At 42.8% G+C, this 26,019-nt stretch overlaps 1 protein-coding gene across 1 annotated transcript; it reads left to right on the forward strand.

Annotated features, from left to right (window-relative positions):
* The first annotated feature begins 1,196 nt into the window (after window positions 1-1,196).
* TTLL12 (tubulin tyrosine ligase like 12) lies at window positions 1,197-24,822 on the forward strand. Its single transcript, XM_088525629.1, has 14 exons — window positions 1,197-1,316; window positions 6,518-6,693; window positions 8,329-8,527; window positions 10,404-10,563; window positions 11,186-11,319; window positions 14,114-14,190; window positions 19,742-19,858; window positions 19,951-20,145; window positions 20,701-20,812; window positions 21,740-21,891; window positions 21,989-22,070; window positions 22,501-22,569; window positions 23,294-23,432; window positions 24,302-24,822. The coding sequence occupies exons 1-14, from the start codon at window positions 1,197-1,199 to the stop codon at window positions 24,451-24,453; spliced, it is 1,884 nt and encodes a 627-aa protein (XP_088381755.1). The 3' UTR covers window positions 24,454-24,822.
* The last annotated feature ends 1,197 nt before the right edge of the window (window positions 24,823-26,019 follow it).

The following is a 26,019-nucleotide window of genomic DNA, read 5'->3' on the forward strand; positions in this document are numbered from 1 at the left end:
ACACGGCGGGCTGGCAGCCACAGCTCCTGCCCAAGGGGAGGTGGAAGTGCAGCTAATCAGCGAGAACGCACCAGCCCACGCTTGGCGAAAATGTAAATACCGTGTCGGAGCAAGAGCACATTCCCTTGCCTCCGGCCAGGGCATGTTCAGCGCAGGCCTGCTGAGCAACATGGAGTCTATCCCGCTTCTCTTATTTGGTCTGTTTTTTTTTTTTTTTTTTTTAGGTAATAGTCTCCTTTTATCATAACTGTAAAATGCGGTATTTTCTGGGAACTTTCTCTTTTTTGTAAAGTCACCTGGCAGAAAAGAAGTAAACAAGCAAAACTCATTCAAATTAGCACAGCAAACAGCTCCAAACTTGAGACGTTTGTTCCGGTGGGCAAAATTATGCTGCTGTCAAATTGCCAACAGCCTTTTAACCTGATATACACGATACAGGCTGTGTAGAAATGTATCATGTGCATGCATAACAAGCCACTATGTATCAAGTCCGTAGCAAAGAGAGATGAGGGCAGGGTGGCACAAGCAGGTTTTGCCTTTTTTGCCCTGTAGGCGCCATCCCTCTGAAGACTGGTACGGGATCCATCCTCCCGGGTTTACCATCGCTGCGCAAAGGCACCACCATGGCCCTCCTCATTTCCCAGACCTCACTGTTACCAAAAACGCCTGTGAACTCAGCATAGCGTGGCCGGAGCCCAGTGAAGGAACACAGGAAACTCCACTCGTGTTTCTATCTTTCATCTGGTAGATCTTAGCAGCACCCCAGCAGCGTGGTGACGCGGCGGGAGCACACGGTGAGGCAGGACGGGCTCGGCGGGGGAGGTTTGCCCACCGTTTACCACACAGACACCCAGCGCGAGGCTGGCGCCACGTCCTCGGCGCCCGCCGCGGCTCCTACCGCACCCGCGCCGCTTCCCCGGGCCCCGGGGGAGCGAAGGGCTGGCGGGACCCGAGCTCGGGAGCCTTAGGCGCGTCACGCTATAAAAATACACATTAAGCACACATAAAAACACATCGTTTATTGCGCGTAGAGGAAGGCAGCGCTCGCCCCGCACTAACGGTAACCCCGGGGGCCCAACGGCAGCGGCCCCGCCCCGCGCGGCCCCGCCCCCACCCGGCATGCCCCGGTGCGCGCCCGGCCCGGCCCGGCTCGGCCCGGCGGCCGCGGCAGCGGGAGGGAGAGGCAGCCCCGCGCCATGTCCGGCGAGAGCGAGAGCGACCTGGCGGCCTTCGTGGCCCTGCACGGCGCCGCGCTGCGCGCCTCGCGCGTCCCCGCGCGCTACTGGGAGAGCCTGAGCCGCAAGCTGCGCGGCGAGGTGCGTGGCGGCGGGTGTCGCGCGCGCGCGCGCGGCCGTTGGGGCGCCCCGCAACCGTTGCGGGTCCCGGCCACGGGCCCCCTCTCCTCCCCAGCGGCCGCTGCCCCCTCCGTGGGGGTCTGCCGGGGTGGGGGGCGGCCGGCCGGCCTGGGAAAGGGGAGAAGAAACGAAAAAGAACCGTCGAAAAAGGTTTCTCGATGGAAAGGGTGGGCGGGCATCGTGCTGGCCGCGTTACTGAAGCTGCGTGCCGTGCACCCTCGCGGTTTATGGTGGTCGGCATCAGGTTTGGGAGTGTTCGAGGAGCCCATGAATTTTTTGGGCAGGAGTGAGGAATGTGTCGTAAAACACTTCAGCCGTTTTGCATAAGTGATTGCACTTGCATTGAAGTTGAGAAGTTGTCAGGTGTTAACACGATACCACTTGGGTTGCTTTTATCTGATCTCTTTACTGGAAACAAAATGCAAAAAAATGTTGACTTCCTCTGCAGTAAGTCCTGACCAGGCTGTGCACAAACCAGCCCTGTGCAAGGGCAGGGTAGGACCACGTTCGAGTTTCCTCCTTGCTGTGGTTTTGCATGCAGGAATCCAGCTTCCATGGTAGGGAAAGCTGGGGAGTTGTGGGAGTACAGAGACTGGGAACTGAGGAGGGAAAGAGGGAGAGGCAGAAAGGTTTGTGGAGAAAACAGAAGTGGTGAGGGCATGGAGGAGGCCCTGTGCAAAGCAAGGAGAGAAACACCTGAAGCTGAGTTTGAGCAGGAAGTATGCTACAGTCTCTTCTCCTTGTCCTATATAACACACATGCAGAAGTAAAAAGGAAGATACTCTTCTAATTATTTGGCTTGTTATTTTTCTTCTTCATTGTAGTGCTGGGGCAGAAGGGGAGAATAATAAGTCATGATATAGTCTAACTGTCCGTAGCGCATATGGGCAGTGCAGGTCTGAATTTATTTCCAGTGCTTTCTAACTGTTGAGTGACTGGCATTGCAGTCTAAATACATGTGTATTCCTGTGAGTGGTGTTATAGAAAGAAATGTCTACATCAATCCAAGCATTTGCTCTGTTGCAAGCATCTTGTTAGACTATACCTCCCTCAGCAGGAGTTGGTATAAATGAAATGAGGGATACCTGTTTCCCTGCTTAAATCAGAAGGCAAGGGAAGGGATACTTTTGGAGCAGGATAGACAGGAGGCACTATAAAGCTGGTAAACAAACAAACAAAAAGCCCTAGAGTTGCCAGCTGTTGCATTGCCACATAGCAATATTAGAAAGCTGAAGGTAGCTGGTAAGCTGTGGAGCTATGCTGTGATGCAAAGCAGGTCTGGGATTTGTGTGTCTTTCCCTGGTACCAACCTTGTCGTGGAGAAGCGGAGGGAGGAAGCCTGTAGCCCTGATGCCTTTAGAGAGGCCGGGATGGGGACATGAGGGTGAGGTGAGTACGTGCCCTGAGGCGGCACAGGCGCCTCTCGCTTGCGGGGGAGGCTGAGCCTGCTCGGAGCTAAGAGCTGGAGTGAGGGCAGAGAGCAGGGCAATGGCTCTAATGCGCTTAGGGAGATAAATTAGGCTGCTGCTGATCCCTCTTTTTACTGCTGCCGCTTCTAGTGTTTGCATGGGAGCAAAAGGATATGGAGGAAACTGGGAAGTCCAGGGAAAATGTGAGGAGTGTGGTATGAGCTCGTGGGGAGGTAGAGTCGGAGCTGCCATACTTTATGGCTGTTCATCCAGCCTCTCTCCAGACAACACAGATCTAAGTAAAGACAGCCGAGGAGGTGTGGGGGAGAGATGTAGAAGTTTTGGCAGGCTAGGTGAAGAATAAGTGGGGGAAAAAGCAACAGGCCATGGGATGAATTCCCTTCATGTGCGAGAGTGGGAGGAATTCTTCATTTGTCTTGACCTGTTAGCAAAGACAATATTTTTCTAGCACGGTAGAACCTGGAAAAGTTGCATCCAGAACACAGATAAAATCTTTTCTCTTACATCAGTAGCTCTTCTACCCAGCCCAAGCAGCTGTTTTCCAACACGCACGCTCTCCAGCACCTGCCTCGTGTGTGTGTGTGTGTGTGTGTGTGTGTGTGTGTGTGTGTGTGAAAGCCTGCAAGGGTTTGTTTTCATTTACTTTGAGATTTGCTGGAGCAGGTTGCCTTTAAGAGCATGACGTAAACTGGGCATTAAATTGGATTGCTAATTCAAAATATATCTGCTACATCAAGAAATGTGCTTAAAAAAAAGAGTAGAACTTGTGCATTTAGCATTCCGTTTCTCTGCTGGGGAGGAAACCTTTCTGTGTATTTGGCAAAAACTGGCAAATTATGTACAAATGTAGTAAGGCTTGCATGGTCTGGTTATAACCGAGGCTTGTACGAGTGGATAAGCGTGGGCAGTGCAGTCCCTACAGCTAATTTTATGCATCACCATTTCTGTGTTCCAGCCGCATGTTGCACGCTGTGGCCGGGCTTTGGCGATGTGTCCCAAGATTTTTGTGACTCTAAGATGGAGCTGACAAATGACAACTTCTACTGTCATTCCAACTAGAATTAGAGGTTTTTGATTAATCTTTAGGAGTGTGGCACGATCAACACTAATAACGTATGTCCTCCAGATCAGAGGAGGTCAGGCTGTTGCATGTGGGCCTTTGGAGCGTTTGGAAACGCGCCTGGCAGGGGTTTGCTGAAGATGCGTGTGCGTGGCGGTATAGGTGTCAGCAGGACACCGGCCTGCTCAGCATATCACACCTGCTTCACTCTGTAGGTTTGTTGCACAGGAGTTGCACTCAAGCATGGAGCAGTTTTTGCCTGCCCTGGTGTTTAATACCCCTCTGTTAGGAGACTGGTAGAGAACCAGGGGCAGTAATTTTGCCCAGCCATGTTTTGCTTGCAATATTTGTGCCACCAGAATGTGTTGATACTGATTTGCTCGCTTCCAGAAGTGGTTATGGACCTCCAGAAGTACTCTCTAGGGGAGCAGCTTGTGTGAGCAATCCCTGCTGAGCTTCAAGCAGAAGTTTATGCCTTTCTAATTTCTGGTTTGATCTTATGCAGCTGTTTTTTGCCTTAAGTGGTTTATGGTGCCTTTAAGGAATAGAGTTATAAGGGTGGCAGCTTCCTTCAAGGGGAGGAAGGAACGGGGACAGTAGTGTCTACTGCTGCCCTGCTCCATCCAGAAGATGCTGCCAACCAGCCCATTCACTGCTCAAGTGCTTCTATTAATCTGCTTTGAGCTTAGGAAACAAGGAAGCTCAGAAAGTCTCTCTGAAGGCAGCTCTTGGACTGCTGCTTTGAGAAGTGTGAATTGCCTCAGATGAGGAAACTTCACAATTCACTTCAGAGTTGTCATTTTTAGGGAGGAGGTTTTTCGTTTGTTTGTTTTTTTAGTATAGTGCTGCAGGGAAAAGTGTTAAAAGCAAAGATTACCTGCTAAATTCCACTGTTGCAGTCTCATGCAGCTGACCTCCCTTGGAGGGAAAGCCTGAGACCTGTGCTTGGAGGGTTTGGAGGCTGTCTTGCTGAAGTGCCAAGTTCATGTGCTATGAAACGCAAACCCATCAGCTTTCTTTGGTTGCAGAAGCACTTGATGAAACATCCAGGGTGGTTGTTTGGTGAGCGGGTGGAGCCTGTGACAAGGCTGATCTCCCCTCTGTGCCCAGCCAACTACACCTAAACGTGCGGGAAATGTGGACTGTTGAATAGTGGTATCCTAGCAAAACTGGAAAAACTAGGAACGGATAAGAATTTCTAGCTTGGTGCCTGTTGGACTTGGTGATGTAAAATTTACTTCAAACTTTTAAAAATCAGGGCATGCTTTGCAAACTTTGGAAACTTTGTAAACTTTCTTTACACTGTGGAAGGTGCACAGGTGGAGTTATCCAATACATGGTGGCTGTTCCCTTTTCCTCCCCCCAGCTCAAAGGAAAATGCCATCCCCTGTTCCTGAGAAGGGCATTTCAGGTACTCCTGCCTTTGGATCTGTATTGGGGCACTGTACTGAAGTAGGTGTTTGCCCTGCTAGTGGTATTTTGGCAGCTGCTTTGTCTGCTTGTCTTTTCTTTGTAAACGGTGAATTAAGTTCCTCCTACTGGAGTTTAGCTGAAATGATTATTTTGAAGCATTGCTTACTTGAAAGGAATAACTAAAGAGTTGGTGCTACCTCTGCGCTTTTACGCCTGTCAAGTTGTCAGTGTCTAGAAGGACTGACTTGCACTAATGCTGCGTCAGAGGTCAGGCTTGACGTGGCAAACCAGCTGCTCCTGAGGTTATTCTTCTATTTCTTTGCCCCCTTTACTACTTTCTAGTGAAGTTAGGAAGTGTGACACCTCTTTAAGACAGACGTGTAAGGGGACTGTTGATTTATCTGCTTCTGCCTCATTGCGTAGTGTGCTAGTGACTTGTCAAATGCATTTGTTGGCAGATACTTTCCTGAGTCTTTTGAAATTTCAGAATGCATTTTTTTTTCTTCTTGAAAAGCATACATTGACTGTGAAATTACAAAAGTTGGTACATTCCAGCAGCATCTTAGTTCTGCAGAGATTTTTGCAAATCCTCTCTTTGGCAAGATTTTGGGCAGAAGCTGGAGGAAGATGACTTGTGTAGTGACCTCCTTGATTTATGATCAGGTTATTACATCTAGAGCGGGAAGGATGGAGAACAAAACATTTTCAGACATATGTACAAGAAACATATGTAGTTCCTTGAATAGGAAAAAGAGAAGGAAAACCAACTGGGAATTCTTCGTTGCTTCTCAACTCGGCTGGTAAAATCTTCTCTAAGGGTCTTAATACATTTCAGCATAGTGTGGAGGCTGGCTAACATCTGCATTTGTTGAGCTTTACATGCCATAATATGAAACTCTATTTCTGAATGATTTAAATTGTTGATTTTAGTAAAGTTGAACAAAGACCTCCTCAGCTTCCAAAAGAGAGTCTAATAGACCATCATCAATAGACCCATTGGCAAAAACAAACAGACAAACAAAAAACCACCCTGATAAATCTTCCTGCCGATATTAACTAAGGAAGTTTCCCAAGCAAACAGTTCTGTTAAAACATGGAAGAATTAATGCTACAATTGATTTGTCTGTTACATTCAGAGTGCTTAATGGTTGTCAGATCACAAGCCAAAATTATCTACGGATGCCTTTCAGTATCGAATTATGCATGTCGGGAAACCGCTTCAACTAACTGCTTGCAATTCTCCATGCTTCCAATCTCAGGTATTTGATGCTGGTGACTACTTTGGGATAATGCAAGTAGAAGAGGTGGATGAGGAGGAAGAAGCTGAGGAGGAACTGGAAGCACAAGTGAAAAAGAAACCAAATCCTGGAAATGATTCTTGTTTCAAAGTGATCATAACAAATGAGAATGGACTTCAAGCCTCCAATCCAGACAGGTGAGCAGTGATTTCCTAACTATTGTACAATCTTTGAGAGTAGCCTCAAACCCCAAAATAGTGACACATATGTGCAGTTTGCTTAAACTTGTTTGATCCTGTTCAGAAAGCCCCTGTTTTTCTTACTATAAAGTATAACTGCCTGTTTCAATAAGTATAAATAATCTACATGCTGTAAGGCATATTTTGCGAAAATACTTGTGGTGCAATGTCTTATGTTATTCTTCTTTAAAATGTGCAGGGAGTGCTTAGAAATCAGTACTTGTAACAAACTCCTTAAATAATATCAAAACTTTATATTTCTGAGTCTGTGTGACCCTGGGGAAAAAAAAAACATCCTCCACCAAACTGTGATTGTGAGATGAAGCTTAAGATCTTCTGGAGCTCTAAGCACAGTTCTGTTCAGTTCTATAACAGTTATTTTCCAGATCATTCATCATCTAGAATTTAGATTGTTTTTACTCATCAAGGCTAATTTTAGCTGAACCACCAATGCAGAGCACAGATACCCACCCACCTTTACATGCCAGCTTTAACCAAAGTCATTGTCTTTCTAAAACTGAGGGGAAAAAACCTCTAAGTTATGAACTCTAAACCTCCTGCAATAAGCATGGATTTCCTTGCAGCATTGAGTTGTGTATGAAGGTGGGAGCAGAATACCAACGCACGTGTCTGTGAACTCTGGTTTGAAACAGATTTCAAGAATCCTTCCCTTTAGCACTCTTTGGTGTCTTTAATTTCAAACTTAAATTAAATTTCCTCTTTATATGAAATTTGAGATATGATAATTGGTCAAGGGTATTCAATGGACGTGGCAGGAGACTTATATTAAACTTTACCAAGTGTGTTTTGGTGGTGTTTTCCCCTCTCTCATCCTTTATGTAGAATTCTTTTTTTTTTTTTTTTCTCTCATTTAGTTCACTAAGAAGATGAAACCAAAATTTTGAGATCTCTTCTGTTTAAATATTTGTGCTTTCACTGTAAACATCAGGAAGCATAAATGAGGCTTGTATTTAAGGGAAACTTGCCAGTCATTTGTGGTTTTGTTTAGTTTTAGCTTGACAGTTCTTTTAAAACAATACATTTTTTTTCTTTCTTCTCCCAAATCCCTGAAAGCCTAAAAAAGCCAAGCCTTTTTTTCTTATGGGCAAGTAATACAGGCTCGTGATGATCTCTGCTTATTTTTATGTGTAGCTGTAGATGTTAGAGTTCACCAGTAACGAGATATCTGAATATTGTTACAAAATGTAGTGTTTTCCTCCTTCAGGCAAGAATTTCAAGTTGATGCAGTGGAGATAATGATGACCAAAGGGAAAAAATTCTTGTGTCTTGGGTTATTAAAGGGATCTGGAGATACAAACTGTGTGCTCTGCTTTCTGCTTGCACCTCATCTTCCCAGAAATAATTACTAAGGTGCAACTTGCTTCCTGGAACAAAAAGTGTAAATTAAGCCACAATGTTATGTCTAGGAAGTTGTTCTCATTCTTCTGTGTCACAGTGTACACTCTAGGAGTTACTTTGGGAGTAGGAAAAGAAGTAGTTGTCCTAAGCGTACAAGGAACTGTAGCCCTTATTCAGGGGAGCCTTTGGCTGTGTAAAATTGCATTGTTGTAACGTTACTGAAACCTCTTGAAGCATTTTCCTCATTGACCACGCCTGGACGTACCGCATCGACCATGCCCGGCAGCAGCTGCTCCACGTCCCCGGCTTGCTTCACAGGATGGCAAATCTCATGGGGATTGACTTCCACGGAGAGGTCCCTGACGAGGGCAGTATAGAGCAAGTGCTGCAGGAAATGTGGAAATACAACCAGACCTACCAGCTTTCTCAAGGAGTAAGTCTCTAAAGCCTGAGTGTTCGGATGCTAAAGAGTTCTAAGGAGTTCTGTGTGAAGGCATTGCAATATATGGCTATTAAAGATATATCTTAATACTAGTAAAAGTTCCTTTACTGACATTTCAGAATAGACTTGAAAGGAGAGTGAGTGTCTTGTAGTCCTAAAACATGCCATGGTTTGCTACCAACTTTCTAATAAGTACTTGGAGTATTCCTCTTAGCTTTGAGGGATGTTTATTTTGTTTTTTAACGGAGGGGAAGAGCAGGATGCAAAACAACAGGGCTTGAAAGATCTGATTGTGTGTTGTGGGTCTGGGCCTTTTTCCCAACTCCTAAAAATTTCTCATAACGAAGGTAAGAGTCTCACTTGAATCAGCTGTCTTACGCAGAAGTGATCTGTCAGCAGCCATGTTCACAGCCTTCTGCAGTGCTGTATATACCAAGGGTGTGTTTCTGTTTTCCAATAACTTAACTTCCTGGCTTGTATTTGACAGCAGCTGATTTTCCACAGCATGTAATATTAGTTCACCCTCAGGCCCTTCTGGTGTTGAACAGCTAACTTCAAGACAGAGTCTTCAGTAGGTTTCTGGGGGTAGCTTGTACCAGGAGCTGCTGCCTGCAGATAGAGTAGATCAGACCACAGCAGGTTTGTCTCCCTTTGGCCTACGCAGCCTTTCAGCACAATCCTTGCAGGTCTCGAGCCTTCAAATACCCACACATGCATACATGTTGTCTCATGTCTGTTGTTTTGTTTTTTCTGTCTCATGTTTTAAACATGTCTGTTTAAAATTCTCTCATCGTGGACTGTGATATAGCTCCCAGGATTTTTTTTTTTTTTGGTCCTTTGTGTTAATGAGGAAAAAGGTAAATTCTTAGGGCCAAGCTCTATGCAGAATGGACAGGGCCTGTGCCTTTTATCAGGAGTTAACCTTGAAGAGTGAGAGTATGACCAGCCTGCTCCACTTAACTCAGGGACCCAAGATTGTTCTCTGCCCTGCAGCACACACGTTATCAGGGTAGGTGTTGACTTCATGGTAGTATCAGGCCTGAAAAAAAATCCCATGAAAGGAATTCATGGTGGTTGTTTTTTGTGTTTTTTCTTTAAGCAAAATGCAGATCCAACAGTGCCCCTTGTCTTTCTACCCTGTGCCTTTTTTCCCATCTTGTCATGAATAGCACATGAATCAGGTGGGATTACCTGTGTTATCAATTTAAAAGTGCTTTCCTAGAAAATGATTCATGCAACCTGTAGCTGAACCTGGCCTCTCTTCCTCTTCCTGGCGCTGCACTGCTTGCATAACTGAAGTCATTTGCAGCTCCTCCATTTCCTTCTCTTTGTGCCTCTCTCTTCTGCATCTGTGAAAGACAGGCAACAGTATTACTAGGAAACTCAAGCTTTATTCATTCACTTGGGATTTTCTCGTGAGGAGGAAAGTATGAGGCTGCTGGAGCTGCATCACAGAGAGCTGTTGCTGGGGATTCTGCTGTAGTCCCATCCTACAGCTCTATATTCCTCCTCAGCTCAATGCAAACTGGTACCAAAAGAAACTATGAGAAAACTAACTCTACAAAAAAGACCTACATCCTTCTGCTGGTTTAGCTCCCTCAACTGGCTTGTTTGGTACAGGGGATATGGGACTGCTAAGCGGTAGCGGTAGCCAAAGAAAGAAAATGAGAAAATGCAGCTGGGTCGGGAACTGGCTTGTCTGTTTTCACTGTGGCTGGAGGCTAGACTGGCTTAGCCTCCAGCAGGAGCAATATTCCCTACTTGCCACCTGCCCAGAGCCTTGGGAAACAGGGAAGAGCTGCAGGGTGTCCTGCGGTGCTTGTCTAGCGCTGGGTACGTGCGGGCTGTCTCACTTCTCCTTTCACAGACCGCCGAGGAGAAGGTTCCTGTGTGGTACATTATGGATGAATTTGGGTCACGCATTCAGCATTCGGATCAGCCTAGCTTTGCAACAGCACCTTTATTTTATATGCCTCAGCAAATTGCATATACTCTTCTCTGGCCTTTGAGAGACCTGGAAACGGGTGGTAAGCATCCTTGCCATGCATTTTTCTTTTCATCCTCACAACAGGAAATAGGTCACATTCTCATAAATCATTGAGCTCCAAAATATAAAATGCCAGAATGTTTGTAGTTCTATGGAATTAAAATGTTTTGTCTTGAGTTTCTAGCACTATAGCTTATGTGAGATGAAGGCCTTTATCTGTCCAAAATCAAACTGGTGTTTTATTGTCAGAGAACTTCATCTTGCATCACTGTTCTAATATAAAAACTGAGTCGGGGGTCTGAGAATATTTTTAAAAAGCTTTCTCAAAACATCTGTTTGTAGTTGTGAGTCACAGAGCCACGTGCTTGAAGTTGGGCAATGCCAGACTAACCATTTGTTTCTGTAATCCTGTTTGGGGCCTCCCTTATGTGCCCATCATGTAGAAGGGATGCCCTACATTAAGCTAGCTGGCTGGCAACTAAAGCTTGCAACCCAAATAATACCCTTTTTAATGTAGTTCCTAATTCTGTCTAATTTTGCATTTGAATCACCACAGTTGTGATAATACTCATTGTTAAGCTGTCGTTTGTGTGATGTGGCACAAGGAAGACTTTCATTGGAAAACGAAAGGCAGTTCCTAACAGACTCTTATTCTGCCACAGATGAGGTGACTCGTGACTATGCTTATGGGGAAACCGATCGCTTGATCAGGAAATGTGTCTTGTTACCGTGGGTGCCTACTGAAGTGGTGGACGTGAGCTGTTTCACCCCAGAGCCATCGGATGAGCATTACCAGGTATAGTTTTAACAACCCTCCTCTTTACCCCTCTTTTAAGAAGAAACAGTATCTGAGATCACTGATGATTGCAAATATTCTGATTTTGCTTCGTTCTAGTTTGAAGATTGATAGGAGTGTTACATATGAACTAAAATCTAAATCATTTCAAATAGAGCATGGTGAGATGAGAAATATTTTATACATAACATATAACTGTTCCAAAACTGAAGTAACACAACCCATCTCTATTATGTGAGCTTGTCTATTCTATTTTGTACTAGAGATATGATGTTGTCTAAAAATAATTTGTGCTCATAAACATGCTGCAAAATATTACATGTAATAAGGTAGCTATTTTCCAGTTAGATATTGCAGACATTGTCTAACAGACTTACACTGTTGAATTTATTAGTATAGCACTTCATGTCAGTATTGAATTGCAGGAATTTTATGTTATTTACATAGCAAGTACATATACTTTTCAGGCTAGTTGTGCATTTCATGTTGTGATTTAGAACCATTAAGCATTGGAACAGAGACAGCATCTTTAATTTGATGGCCCTGTTAAGTCATTGTCTGTTGTTTATTGTTGAAACTAATGCTGTTCGGAATCTCTCCTTCTCATGCGACGAACCTGCAGTAGATCCCTTTTTAATAAAATAAATATATATATATATATATATATATATATATATATATATATATATATATATGGAGCGTGATTCCTGATGCATAAGAGGATGCTGTACTGGCTGCTACTTGTTTTCAAAGTGCAGCTTTTAAAGATGTGTCCATAGTGCCAGCAGTGTTACAATTGAGGATGGGCAAAACCTGCTGGGTGTGAAAACTCAATGGAAGTATCAACCAATTGAGCTTTCTTTGACTCAAGAGCATTTAGTTGCAGATTAAAGTCATAGACTGGTGACAGACCAGTGGAAAACTGCTTAGCAAATAGCATAACCTTAAACACTGAAATAAGCCTAGAATGAGATATGAAGTCCCTGGCATTTCTGCAGCCCATATTTTTGTAAGCACAAAAGCTGCATGCACAGAAGTGTGCACACAAGTTCAGGTATCTGTTTGTAGCATTAACATGTGAGCCAGCAACTTTGCAGAGAACTGCAGTTGTGTGAAAATGTATTTAAGGATGTATGCAAGTCATACCATTTCAAATTTAACTTTGCTGCTATCTCTTTGCAGTATCTGCAGCTCTGAGTGTTTTATTTCTCTATGCAAGTAACTGGGTAGCTAAATTGGCTGTCTTGTTTTTACTGTGGCTTCTTCCTTGTCTTTGTAATGAGAAATGTAACTAGTTAACTTAGCTAATTTTCTTTAAATAAATCTGAAAGCTACTCATCTTCTGCTTAGAAGAATCACAGAATCATTACAATTACATCATTGCTTAACTTCCTGTTTTCTGTCTTATTGCCTTTTTCAGTTTTTCAGCGCAGACCACAAAGGTTATAACTGAGCATAGGTAATGATTGAAGTAATCATTGCAGAAACCAGTGTCAGAGGAGATGATGCTTTATTAAATGTCTGGGGTGGGTTAAGCATCTTTTTGGGCACTAGAGCAGCTGCTGTTCTTTGTTTGAGTCGCAGAAAAAAGACAGTAATTAATTTTCTGGTAGTGTTCTGACAATTGTGGTCTTGAAAGTACGGGCTCCCTTCTTAGTGATGCCAGGAATTATTTTGTATTTGTATTGTCCAATCTATGCTAGAAGATGATGTCGAGGATCTTTGATTAGGATTTTGGTTTTGTTTGTATTTTCCAGTATTTATGACTTCATTGCCTGTAACAGGCCCTAAAGGTAAAGGGGGACGTGTCAGGCTGGGCAGGCATTGCAGAGCTGCAGCTGCTCTGGTTTTCAGAGACACGCTTCTCCCTTCCTAGGCTTTTGTAAGGAGCCTCCTCCTTGGGCAGGGTATCACCAGTGACCCAGAAGTGGTGTCTTTACATTTACCAGCCAGAGAGGTTGTAAAAGATGGAGTGAATTTTGTTTATTTATTTATTTATTTTTAGTATGCTTTTTTGCTTACTGCAAAAAAACTGCCCGCTGATTTCTACAGGAGCGGAGCTAGGTTTCAACCTCCTGTGTAATCTTTTTTTTCAGTATCTTTAATACAAAAACAAGACTCAGTCTGCCACTTTGTTGGCAGTAGAGTTTGTCTTTTAGTGCTCGCAAGCATATACGAATTGGTGCTTTATGGAAAGCGTAGGAGAAGCAGGATTTTATGCCATGTTGATAATCCCTCGCATCTAAGCCATTTTACTACTTCTTTTTTTCACTAATGGCCTTTAACCTCTGATTCCCCTCTGCCTTTACACTTATTTTGACTTTTCTGAGCAGAGTTTTGCCCAGCATAATACACTTCTCAAAATGTAGCTCCAGTGGAGTTCACTTGAGCCAAAGACAGGAACAAGTCAGATGTACAGCCGGACTGTCACTTCTACCATCTTTACAAATGCTACTGTACACTTACATTTATATGTAAAAAGAGATGGGGAACTGCAGAGAATGAGCTGAGGAAGATTGGCATTTTGGGGAAACTTTAATAGGCTAATTTAATAAAAGCACTTTGATGAACACTTTGTCATATTAAATATTTTACCTCTAGCTTGTTTTTAAAAGCTGAATTAATTATTTCTCAATTATTTCTCTCATAACCTGATTATTTCTCTCATAGACCTGACTCATACACCAAGTTTAGTGTAAATTACTGTTCATGTCCCCTGGATGTTATGGAGTTTGATCCAAGTTGATCATTTATTCCACCTAGTATTAACTTTTTGTGGGTTTTGTCTTTTCAGGCTATTTTAACAGAAAACAAGGAGAAATTGCCTATAGAAATAAAGCCATCGGTTTATGCCGAAGACAAAGTTTTCAAGTACGTATCTGCGAACAAAATACTTTCTTCCCAGCATAAGTAGTTGCAGTGTGCTGATCAATGTTTTTCCAGCTTTGAATGCCAGAGGCAAGTTAATGCATTTTTATGTGGTAACTTGCTTAAAACTTCAACTTGCAAGTTTCTCTTGTGAGATTTTTAGTATATGGATTGTTGTTTACTGTTCTAGAAAGAGTTTAGAGTTTTAAATAAGTGTCACCTTCTGGGTGAAAGAAAAGTTGCATAATACTGTAGTGTTGGACTTGTTTTCACTAGGGAGTGAAATAGGAATTCTGTGCTATTTTTCAAGTTTTAAATTTGAAAGTGTACTTTACTACAAGAATGCAGAAGATGGTCGGAACCTACTTTATAAAAAAGCTGAAAAAAGCACTGCAAAGATAAGGGATTGTAAAGCACTTTGGACTGAGCAGAAACAGTGGCACTACATGACTACACTGCCTTATTACTAATTTTATTCTAGAAAAACATGCAGTTACATTACTCTGAGTCTTGATCCATGGTGTTTGTCATGTGGCATTGGCATCAAAGTCCTGGCATGGAGCATTTTGCATGACGCAAGAATTTAGGTCTGTTGGGTTTACTCACCCCCTAGCTTCTTTGTGTTGGAGTTTGTTACCCTCTAGATCGCTTTTTTCTTGAGTGTCAGAAAAGGAATATTGTAAGTCATGTTCCTTTCATTTGAGAGGCATTTGTTGACTTGCTCAGTGATAGCCTAGACTTTGTTACGCAGTTGAATTCTCTGATTAACATGACTATGAGGGTAAACAGAAGCTAATTTTTCCTCCTGTGTGCTTCTCTCTGTATTTGTCTCTCCGAGACAAATGTATGCAATCTAGCAGAGATGGAGTGGAGCAGGGAAGATGTGGGGACATGCCAACTTGACTTTCACTGCTGCCCCATTGTTGCAGTGCCCTTCCTTTTGCATTTTATGTTTTGGGTGAATCACATTCGTACAGGGAGAAACAGGGAGCATGTTTGCCAGAGTCTCCCTACTCTGCTTTTGAGGAATGTTGCCAACACCTTGCCCACATACTCCTAAAGGATTTCCTCTTCTCTTGGCCAAAGGCTTTGCCTGAGGAGGAGAAAGGAGAGCTCGTGTGCTTTGCTGTGAGCATTCTTGCCGTTTTAGGGGATTCGGAAGAGAAGATGAAGTGTGCGAGGCTACAAAGTTTAGAATTTTGTGCCTGGGACAATTTTTTACAGAGTCATCCTGTTTCCACGTAGAGCTAAGAGAGTGGGAAACTGAAATAAACTTTTAATCTGAACTCTAAAATATATTGGAGCAAATACTTGTAGTTTAATATACAGCATAATGATAGGTTAAAATCCGTCTTGTTGCACTGCCGCTTACTGCTGCCGAAGGGAGCCTGTGGCATCCAGCTGTGCTGAGTGTTGTCTTGAGGGTAGCTTAAAAAACCCTAATATTTCAAAGAAGAAATTCACGTGAAAAGCCCTAGCAATTTGTATTAGGCTTGATTATCTGTTTTTCTCTTGATCTTGTCTTTCATGTTTCTCTTCAACTGTATCAGTCATCTTTAAAGGTGCCCAAAGAGCTGCTATGAGATGGCATCTCCTGTTTTGATCAGTCGTGTCAACTCTGTGCCTCGGGAGTTGATTCTCATAACTGCTGCTTAGTACTGTGTGCTTTGAGGATATTAAGTAATGTCCAATATTTGTATTTTCTCATTTGCACAACTCTACTGAATAATATCTTTGTCTTTAATCCCTGACTTTTTAATATGCCTGTTAGGGCTTCTATGTGATTGAATTAATGAGGGCAGTTAGCTACATTTCTAAGTGAATCACTCGGACTGAAATGAATGCTCCCAAATAGGTTAGTTAATACTGTAGTCCAATATCATAGAGGGATCTGTCATACACAAAGCTCTCCTCTTGGTTTGCTGTATTCTGGTTGGTCTTTCTTTATTTTTGGGTATGTATGGAACGTCCAGCCATTTATTTAACTAGGAAGAAAGGCATAAGAAAGATTTCAAGTCTGGGATGCAGAGTCTGTGGCAAGACTTTTATGGCAATAGATTTGTCTATAGAAGGAATGAAGTAACTTAAAAACTGGAAGTGAGTGGAGTGGTATTTTTCCTTCTAGTCTTAACTTACAGGCAACAACTGTAATGTACACCCTGACTGCCTTATTTCCATAGGCTGCCTGCGCTGAGCAATGATAGACTGAGCTCCTTCTTGCTTCCTGCTTCCTTGCTGTGTTTTTGTATGTTCTGAAAGCTAGTCTTAAGGTATTTAACACAGAGTGCACATTAATTTCAAGATGTTGTAGCAAGGCTGCTCAATTTAAGCAAGCAAACTTTTTTTTTTTTTTTTAATACTGATAATGTGAATAATGCCTCTTAGCAAGTTTCTCTACAGCTGTAAGCTACTAAAATGAGAATGTCTTTCAAATAGTGTTTGGAAGCTATATCTTACACAAGATAACAGGATTCTGTACATCTGTAAAGGCAGCCCAGTGTTATGAACTCTTCTGCTAGTGGGAGATTTTTGAAAGAGAAATGTTATTTTTTTAGGAAGGAGTTCATTTTTAATGCTTCACAGCAAGAAAATGAGTATGGGGATCTTTCTTTTGCTGTTCAGAGTAACCAAATGCAAGTCAATACTCAAACTTTTGTGCAGTGTGGAGTTTTTCATTGATTTAACACTAGGGGGGGGAATTGATTTATGGATGTGCAAGAGGAGATGACCCATCTCTCACTGAGTCTCCAATTAGCATGAAGTACACACTGCTCCTCCGCTCAAATAAGCATCTGTTTCATGCCCAGCCAGCTAAGTGACGTATTTGGAAACGTGGTGTAAAAGCAGTGAGGGGGAAAGGAGAATACCCTGCCTTGATTAAATGATATCTAGGGACTGATGTGGAGTGAAGATTTGCTGGAGTTATCAGACACTGCCTGGCTCTCCACCAGTTTCCTTCCATGCTACAGAAGGTCACAAGCCTCTGCCTTGGATCTTTTGTTAGAGAATATTTCATTATCATCGCCTCTTTCTGCCTGGAGGAAAGGGCTTTGCCATGGGAGTTTTGTTTTCCTGGCCTTAGGCACCAATTAATCAGTTCTGACACCTTAGGTTATGGTTCAGCCACATTGTTGCCATTGTTGGAAGAATTGATGTGAGAACCATGGCTTGATGAAACGGAGCTGTCAAAGGTATTTACTGCAGCTGGAGGCAGAGGAAGCTCTACTATTTTTTTTTTTTTTTTTTAAACCTTCAGGAATCCCCTAGTGAGTTACGTCTACTGATTCTGGTTTTAAAAAATATATTTTTAAATTTTTCCTCTGAGTGCTTTAAAGGTCTCTGGCAGTTTGTATGCAAAGGAGTCCAACCCATGACTGTTCATAGCCTCCAACGTAATACTAATTGTGAACCGAGGTTTCACTTCCTTCCTGGGGAAAGCAACTGTAACTGGACTATTTTTACAGATAATTAACCCGAGAGTCGTATAGCTTAACCCAGGCCAAACAATTGCTGTACTCCAAATCTGTAACATAGATACAAGTCTCATTCACCCAGCCACGTTGCTTTTCTGAATAAACATGCCAGCTTCTGTACTTGGTTACGTTACTTTTAGCCTCTTGGGTTGGAGACCAGATGGTACTCGTGAAACCTGGGAATCCTGAAGGCCGGCATGCCAGCGCCGCACCGCAAAAACCATGCCGTGTGCTGGTGAAATCTTTCCATACCTAGTTCAAGGGGCTTAGTCACAGGAAGGAACACAAACTGATGCTGCTTCCATTTGTTTGGTGGATTCAGTGTGTAAAATCCGTCTGTTCTGCAGAACTGATGATCCTTTTGCTACCAAAAACTATCAACAAGGTTTGGATCCAGCTACCAAGGGCCAATGTTGATGTGGGGTGTGATTCTGTTGTACGATGTGCTTCTGAGGGACAGAGCTAGGGCTGAATGAGCAACCTAAATTCTAGCATTTCTTGCATTTTATGTGTTACTGCCTGTCACCTGTTTGGGGGTGCTGGCTGCTTCAAGACTTTGTTGCAGTGTCATACATCTCTAGTCACTGCTTTGCATGTCATTGGCTTTGGGAAGCACTGCAAGTTGCTCTAGCTCCATGGCTGTTTGGATGAATTTGGTGGGTCTTGTACTGGTCCTGCATCCAGTTTGATAGTGCTTTGTTCAGGTTTGGAAGGAGAACGCTATGTATAGAAAAAAGAGGAGGTGCTGAAGGGTCTGTAAGAGATGTTTACCCCTCTGCTGTAGCAGTGCCAAAAGCCTGGTGGCTTCTTTCCCCAGGGATGTCAGGGTGATTCTCCCCATCTGCAGCAACTTCACCCCTTAGCTTAGGCTCTATCCCTTTGCCTTAGGCTCCAGTGTAAATTATATAACCAGTGCAGTGTCACTGTGGAGCTGTGCAAAACGCTTGTGGCAATATGTCAAACATCTCGCACACTAGTCTTTAGAAGGAATATATTTTGCCTCGTGACTGTGTTATTTTTGTAGTTCTTTAAGAAGCCTCCCTCAGGGGAGTATATCTTCTGGTTGGTTAGTTAGGAGTAGAGGAAGGTCACCCAGCTGATAATAATAGGAGTGGAGAGGAGAAACAAAACAGGGGTTCCTCAAGGGAAAAAATACAGCTGATACCTACTCCGTTTAAATGGTCGCTTACCCTGAGAACTGTTTCTCTACTTCACTGTTATTTATTTTTTTTTTTTTCTTTGGAGTCTTTGCTCTGAATTCTGAACCAAGTGACGTCACTTTCACCTGTGAAATCCTCAAAATGCCCTGTACTGCTATCTGCTTGTTTCGGCATGCTGGGTAGCTGAGGCACCGAGGTGGCTGAGCCACCAACTCCGTTTAGAGCTCTTTTTAGGTCGTGCTTAGGGGAGCTTTCTAACATTTTGCTTATGCTTTGCAAGGTATGTTCAGATTTGGGTTGGGTTTTGTGAGGGGAGGGGATATAATATTAACTCCCAAGTTATGTCAACTTCTTTGTACTTGCATCATGCATGTACTTTCTACAGTTGGATCATTTGGAATATTTTTGAGTGTATTTGAGGCTCTGAGCAGTCTTATGAAGCTGCTGAGGTAAAGTGACCAGTCTTCCTGTGTGTGTGTGTGTGTGTGTGTGTGTCATGAGTAACAGCAGGTGCTGAGTTTTAGGACTTTTCCAGCAACAGAAGCATTTACATGGTATCTCAGGGAACTCGTATGAGTTGCTCTGCCAGAGGCTTAGATGCTGTCTTCTGAACTGCTATTGCTGTGAAAGTTACAGGAACTAAACCATTCTTTAGATTTCTCTATCCAAATATGTGGGTGGTTTTTTGTTTGTTGGTTTGGTTTTTTTTGTTTTTATTTTTTGTATCTGTCCTTCTATTTAAAATAGGGAGCTAAGAAGTTAGGGGATTTCCATAGACAGTATGTGTGGGTAAAGCCTAATTGCTTTAGGAAGCCAAGCTTTAGAAGATGAGGGGGGAGGGTACCATTTTATTCAAGCTACAGTCAGTCCCAGTCTCAGGAACCAAACTGATGGTTTTCTTTCTGTGCCTTTCTCTTTTAGAGTTTTCACAGATGTTCAGCAGGTCCTCAACAACCTGACACATCCCCGCTTCGTGTTCACAGACAGCGAGGGAGAAGCAGACATTCTCTTCAACTTCTCACACTTCAAAGACTATAGGTTGCAACTATTTCTGTGATGATTCTCCTCCCCGCCCCCGCCGTGAAAGTTGTGTTCTGGAAGGCCTGTTTTTCCCCTACCCTGTTTTGTAGGAAGCTAAGTGAGGAGAGGCCTGAGGTGATGCTGAATCAGTTCCCCTGCGAGAACCTCCTGACTGTCAAGGATTGCCTGGCGTCCGTGTCCAGACGGGCTGGGGGAGCAGACGGGCCCAGGTGGCTGCCTCGGACTTTCAACCTCCAGACCGAATTGCCCCAGTTCATCAGCTACTTCCAGCAGCGCGAGAGGAGGTGGTTCATAGTTCCATTCCCTTGGGTTTTGTGCTTTCTTGATCCCACTTTGCTTGAAAAATAACAGCCTGCAATTTGGCATTGGCAACTATTCTGCCACCATATTGTCACAACTTGGGCTTTGCTGCGTTTTGTTTATGCTCACATGATGAATTCTGCCTGTAAAGTGTGAGGTCTTTTTAGTCATTTTCTTTAACGAGAGTAATGAGAGTAGTTTGAAATGCCTGTGTGTGTTTGTGGTGGTGCTGACCAGTTTTTGGTCAGCTCCTAAGGAGTTGAGTGTTGAAGAGGGAGATCAACAGTGAGAACATGTTAGTCCTGACCGCAAAGATCAGCGGTAGCTGCTGTTGCATTTTTGCCCCTTCATGGCTGGAACCCAGCACTCCCTGCTGCCAATGAAAACCCCTTAGTTCTTGCCTTGTAGCCTGCAGCTTTATAAAGGATCCAGACAAGGGAGGAAGTACCTAGATGAGCTCAAGTGCATGTTCAGACATGAGGTTGAATGAGGTGGATGCTTACAGGCTTTGGTGCTCTTTCTCCCCCTCTCTTTCTCAGAGGAGAAGACAATCACTGGATATGCAAGCCGTGGAACTTGGCCAGAAGCCTGGACACCCACATCACCAACAGCCTTAACAATATCATCAGGAACAGGGAAAGCAGCCCCAAGGTGAGAGAGCATGCCCCCGAGCGCGATGGGAAACGGCATAGCTGCAGAAAAAATGTGGTCGGGGAAGGACGCCTAAAAATACAAGGAAGGAAATCAAGGAAATTAATTTTCTTCAGAACATGTGCTGGCCATAAGCATGCTGCTTCGACCAATTCAGAATTGATTTATATTCAAATCTGACAGCTGTGTTTGCTGCAGTGGTGAAACACTGTGGAGGCAGCGTGGAAGACGCTTCCATGTGTGCTAAAAGGCTTATTTTTTCTTATTTAAAAAAACAAAGCAAACAAACAAAAAAAAAAAAAAAAAAAAAAACCTTGCCCTGATACTAAAGATCATACTCCGATGTGTTGCTGCTTTAATGCTAATCCTTAAGCAATATTAAGAGAAGAAGAGTTCACATTATCCTATAGTTACTGCTATTTTGGAACATTATTGCTTTGTCCCCAAGTTGGTCATTATTACTGATCTACTGCTCTGCTCTGTGGCTCGGGGTGTTGTTTTTGCCACCAAAATAGATGAATCTTGAAGTCTTTTTGGGGAGTCTGCAATATGCAGTCATATATTGGACTGTCATCTAAGCTGTATTTCTGCTGGCATTTAGACTGTATATATTTTCTGGAATGTGGAAGTGCACATAGAATTGCGTCTCAGTTCTAGTTCGAAACAGAGTTAATTTTGTATATAATTCCCGTGACCTTATAGTGACTTTCTTTTTTCCTTTAACTGTGTTGTGGTGGTCTTTCTATCCCCACCTCACCACCGAAGGGCTTTGATAAAAGGTTGGTTCTTTGCATAACTTCATGTATTCATACATACTTCAAAGGAAAGACTGAAATGCATGCAAAGATATGTTAAGTCATCAAGTTCTAGTGATGCTTTGTTTAGGCTGAGTCATATTAACTGTGGGATTTTTGTTTTTTGTTTTAGGTAGTTTGCAAATATATTGAGAATCCAGTCTTGTTTCACCGAGAAGATGTGGGAATGGTGAAATTTGACATCCGTTATGTTGTCTTGTTGCGGTCCATAAAACCACTCAAGCTGTATGTCTATGATGTGTTTTGGCTGCGCTTTTCAAACAGGTAATTAATTCCTTCCCCTCCTTGGGCTGAAGAGTTTCGGAATTAAATCTGATACCTTGGAAATGAAGGAGTGTTTAATTGTTTTTTCATTGATTAGGGCATTTTCACTTGATGACTTGCATGACTATGAGAAGCATTTCACTGTCATGAACTATACTCCTGGTGTAACATTAAAACAGGTAAGCAATTAGATACAAAATACTCCCTGTCTTCCTGTTGTTAAGTAATATTCCAATGCTGCCTGTGTGGCCGTTGCCAAATAACCTAATTCACGTTTACTTAAACAAGCACCTTGTGTGTGGAAAACACTTGCTTAGAATACTTTCATAGACTGTTTTTCCTGTGGACCCCATATCACCTGTGGCACAAACCTACATCCTGAATATAACCTGTTGATAGCTATCAGTAAAAAGAATTACTAAAATGGCAGCTAATAACTTTCAAAGACTTTATGGTAATTTTCTTTTAATAATAAGAAACACTAGAATAAGGAAGGGGTTCTGGAACTGCCAAATTCCCTGCTTCTCTACCTGCAAAAAAAATTGATGGCCCATTTTCGATCATCTGTCATTTCCAACCAAAGCAGTGTTTGTTGCTCCACTGTTTTAGATACACTGTGAAGAGTTTATTCCTCTTTTTGAAAAACAATATCCAGAATATCCGTGGACAACAGTACAAGTAAGTCAGCGATTCATCTTTCTCATGTAAAGCATCTGTGAATCCTTATTGCTTAGGATGTGCTCAACTGAGCTGAAGAGGCTGATAGAAATAAGGACTCTGATCTGCTCCTCAAGGGCTCCTCCATTTGAGGAGTTGCACGCTCTCAGATTAGACAGTGCAATGGCTGCACTTACCTTGTGGCATATTTAAAAGAAAAGTGACTGGTCTTTTCTCTGTGGCCTGGGTTTTGTTTTGTTCTTAATCTACCATCACTCTAACATCTTAGGGGTAATAAGTCCAGAACCTGGTCCCTGTTCCCTGTTTTTCTTTCCTGACTTTGGGACTGCACTGCAGAATTTCCAGCTGCAGCCCCAACCTTTTCTGTTTGTGAGTGTGGTATTCACACAACTTACATGTAGAGGAGAGGGAAAGCCCAGGAAAGTGTAATACTTCATAATGCTTGAGAAAAGGCATTTAACATTAGAATTAAATCTTATTTCCAGGATTTCCATAGTATTTATGTTTTTATGCTTATAAAAGATAAGTTCATGGATATTGGCAGATGCTAAGCACTTTCATGATGTTGGACTTTAGGTCTAAATGCACCCTTTGGGGCTGTTGCTGGGTGGGTTTTCAGCCATTGGCTTGTCTTTTAAGAAAAAAGCCTTGTGAACAAAATGATGATGTTTGTTGCTTTTTTAGAATTTCGGTATCTCATTTGGAGACATTTTCCTGTCTTTAGGCAGATATTTTTAAGGCATTTGCTGAATTGTTCCAAGTTGCTTCAGCTAAACCTGCACCTCTTGGGATCTGCGATTATCCATCATCGAGAGCAATATATGCCGTTGATTTGATGCTCAAGTGGGACGTCAGCAGAGACGGTGAGAAGCTCCTTTCCATGAAAGTTGATTTTTTTCATACTTTTTAAAACTGGTTTCTTGTGGTCTAAGCATGGCCCAGGCCAGACATCTACCTCTTGTACGTAGAAAGCAGCAGAGGCTCCAACACAGAAGAACTGCCAGGACAGCAGTTAAATAACACAGCTGAGTGTTCTCTTTTCCTGTGCTGTGCAGGACTGTAGAGGAGCTCATTCCTTGCGCTTGTGGTTGCTTGAGGCAGCAGTAGAGGCTCTATGTTGGTTGGGTGCTGCTTGTGGCTGCCTCTCCAACTACTGAAACGTTTTCCTGGAGTGAGGTGCTGCAGGAGGAGGTTTTAAGTGGCTCATCATAGAGTGGGTAGTGGCTGTCATCCTCCTCTGAGAAACAGGAGGCACTCGGTTGAGTTCCTCCTGTTCGGATCAGGAGGAGCAAATGTTTAAAAGTGCCTGCTCTGTCTGTAGTGGATGCTCTGAGCTATGTGGTTGCCTCTTCTGAGGAGCTCTTGTATGGGAGAGGCAGACCAAAGCAAGTCTCTTGATACTATCAGTTTCACGAGAGGAGTTGTAGCAAAAGGAGCAAGCTCATCTGCCAGAGCAGGAGCTGAACTGTTCAGCTCCTGTCCAGACAAGGCTTTGGCTTAGTTCTGTGACTGCAGAATCCCTTGAATATATTTTTCTCTGGGATATATTTTCCTCTGCATAACAGTGGTAGACGAGACTTCCCTCACCCCCCAAAGCAAACATACTAAAACAAGTAAAAACATTTGCCCAGGTCATGAAAGATAGCTGTTTTCAGCCATTTTCCTTACTCTCTGACCTAATGTATCTGAATATAGCTTGTATTAAGTCAGTGTTTGCGCTTTTCCCTTCCAGGAAAAAAAATTATGCAGCCTCAGATCCTGGAGGTGAACTTCAATCCTGACTGTGACAGAGCCTGCAAGTACCACCCTACCTTTTTTAATGATGTCTTCAGCACCCTGTTTCTGGATGAAGTAGACAACTGCCATGTGACATGTATTGTCTAGGCAAGGAGGCTTGGCTCCGTAAATGGTTTCCTTTCCAAGATGTGCTTAACAGCAATACTTATGTCAGTTCTATGAGCTGCTTATGCAAATATCCTCCTATACTGGTAACCCAGGAAAAAAAAAAGTGATATCAGAAGAATATGCATAACTATACACTGTATTGATAATCATTTTGACTGCATTTTCCTTATCTTGCTTAGTTTTATATCACCAATCTGTGTTGACCAAATGTCTTGTTTTATGGAATATGGGAGACCACAAAATAGAACGGTAACTGGAACAATTGGCTTGTTTCTCAGGTAGCCTAACTCATTTGCTGGGAAACATTGTACAGCTTCTCTCTGTCGATATTAAAATTATAATTTACTGAATCGTTTTTGAGTTAGTCTACTTTTTTTTTTAATCCCCTCTGTTAAACAAAGTTCTGAAATGTTTCAATACATAAATTGAGGTGAAGCAAGGTATTTTAAGGTAATATATATAAAGTTGAGCATGAATCAAGTACATGAAGCTTAGTTGCCAAACAATGCTTAGCTAAAGGTCCTGGTATTCTTCTAAAACCTAATGAGCAGATGCTGAAATCTGTGTGTGAAGTCAGTCACCACAAAGTGGTCGTTCTGTTGTAGCGAGATAGTTCTGAGTTCTCTGATTTAGCAAGTGCTGAAACAAAGTGGGAAGGACAGATCTGCTGTTAGCTGTCAGGCACCTCATTCCCTTCTCCCTACACAAAGAAGGCACACTAACTTCCATAAGTAGAATACTTTGCTGACTAAGGACAGAAAGACGGCTGCTTTTGTTAAGAGAACAATACAGTATTTCAGTGCAGTGAACCACTAGGCTAATGAGATGGAAGATTTGATGGCTCTTTTCATTTTTCAATAAAAAGCTAGGAAGAAAATAGCAGTGGTGTATTGCTGGCTGTCATCCTTAGCCTGCCCCTTAAAGAAACTAGACTTTGGAGAAAGGATCATGTAAGACGTGCGAGGGACAAAATGTCTAGGGACAGCAAGGGAAGGCAGAGGAGGCCTGAAGAAATGAAGCAGATCTGGGAAGCTGCTGAAATCTAAAGCAGTCTTTAAACTTATAAGTTTAAAGAGAGAGCTCAGGATAAATGGACAAATTCTGCCATGTACGCAGAAGTTAAAGTTCTGTTCATCATGAAGTGTGTTAAATAGGCAGGACTTTTTTCTAGATAGTTGCAGCAATCAATCTGCCTGAGAGCAAGGTGCAAATATAAAACTACAGATGTTCTAAATCTTGTTTCTGGTATGCAGTGGGTTTCCGGATGTGCGCATCGAAATTGCTGATTTTTGTCTTGCCTACTGCAATGGTGAGAGGTGATTAAGTTGGGAGTATTTTTGAGGCTAGAGCTTCTCATTGCCTTTAGCATCTTTCTACTTAAAATATAAAAAGCAATAACAACAAAGAAGCAAAACTTACATGCAGTTTAATACATTTAGCTGACAGATTATACTATGTTTTAAAGTTGGAAGGCACAATATTGTAGAAAAAGATCGGATCTTAAACATTTCCAGAGTACAGTTACTTGAGGACAAAATACCAGGC

This window comes from Tinamus guttatus, unplaced genomic scaffold, assembly GCF_059628265.1.
Source record: "Tinamus guttatus ecotype Peru unplaced genomic scaffold, ASM5962826v1 Tinamus_guttatus_pri_ptg000229l, whole genome shotgun sequence".
Lineage (NCBI taxonomy): Eukaryota > Metazoa > Chordata > Aves > Tinamiformes > Tinamidae > Tinamus > Tinamus guttatus.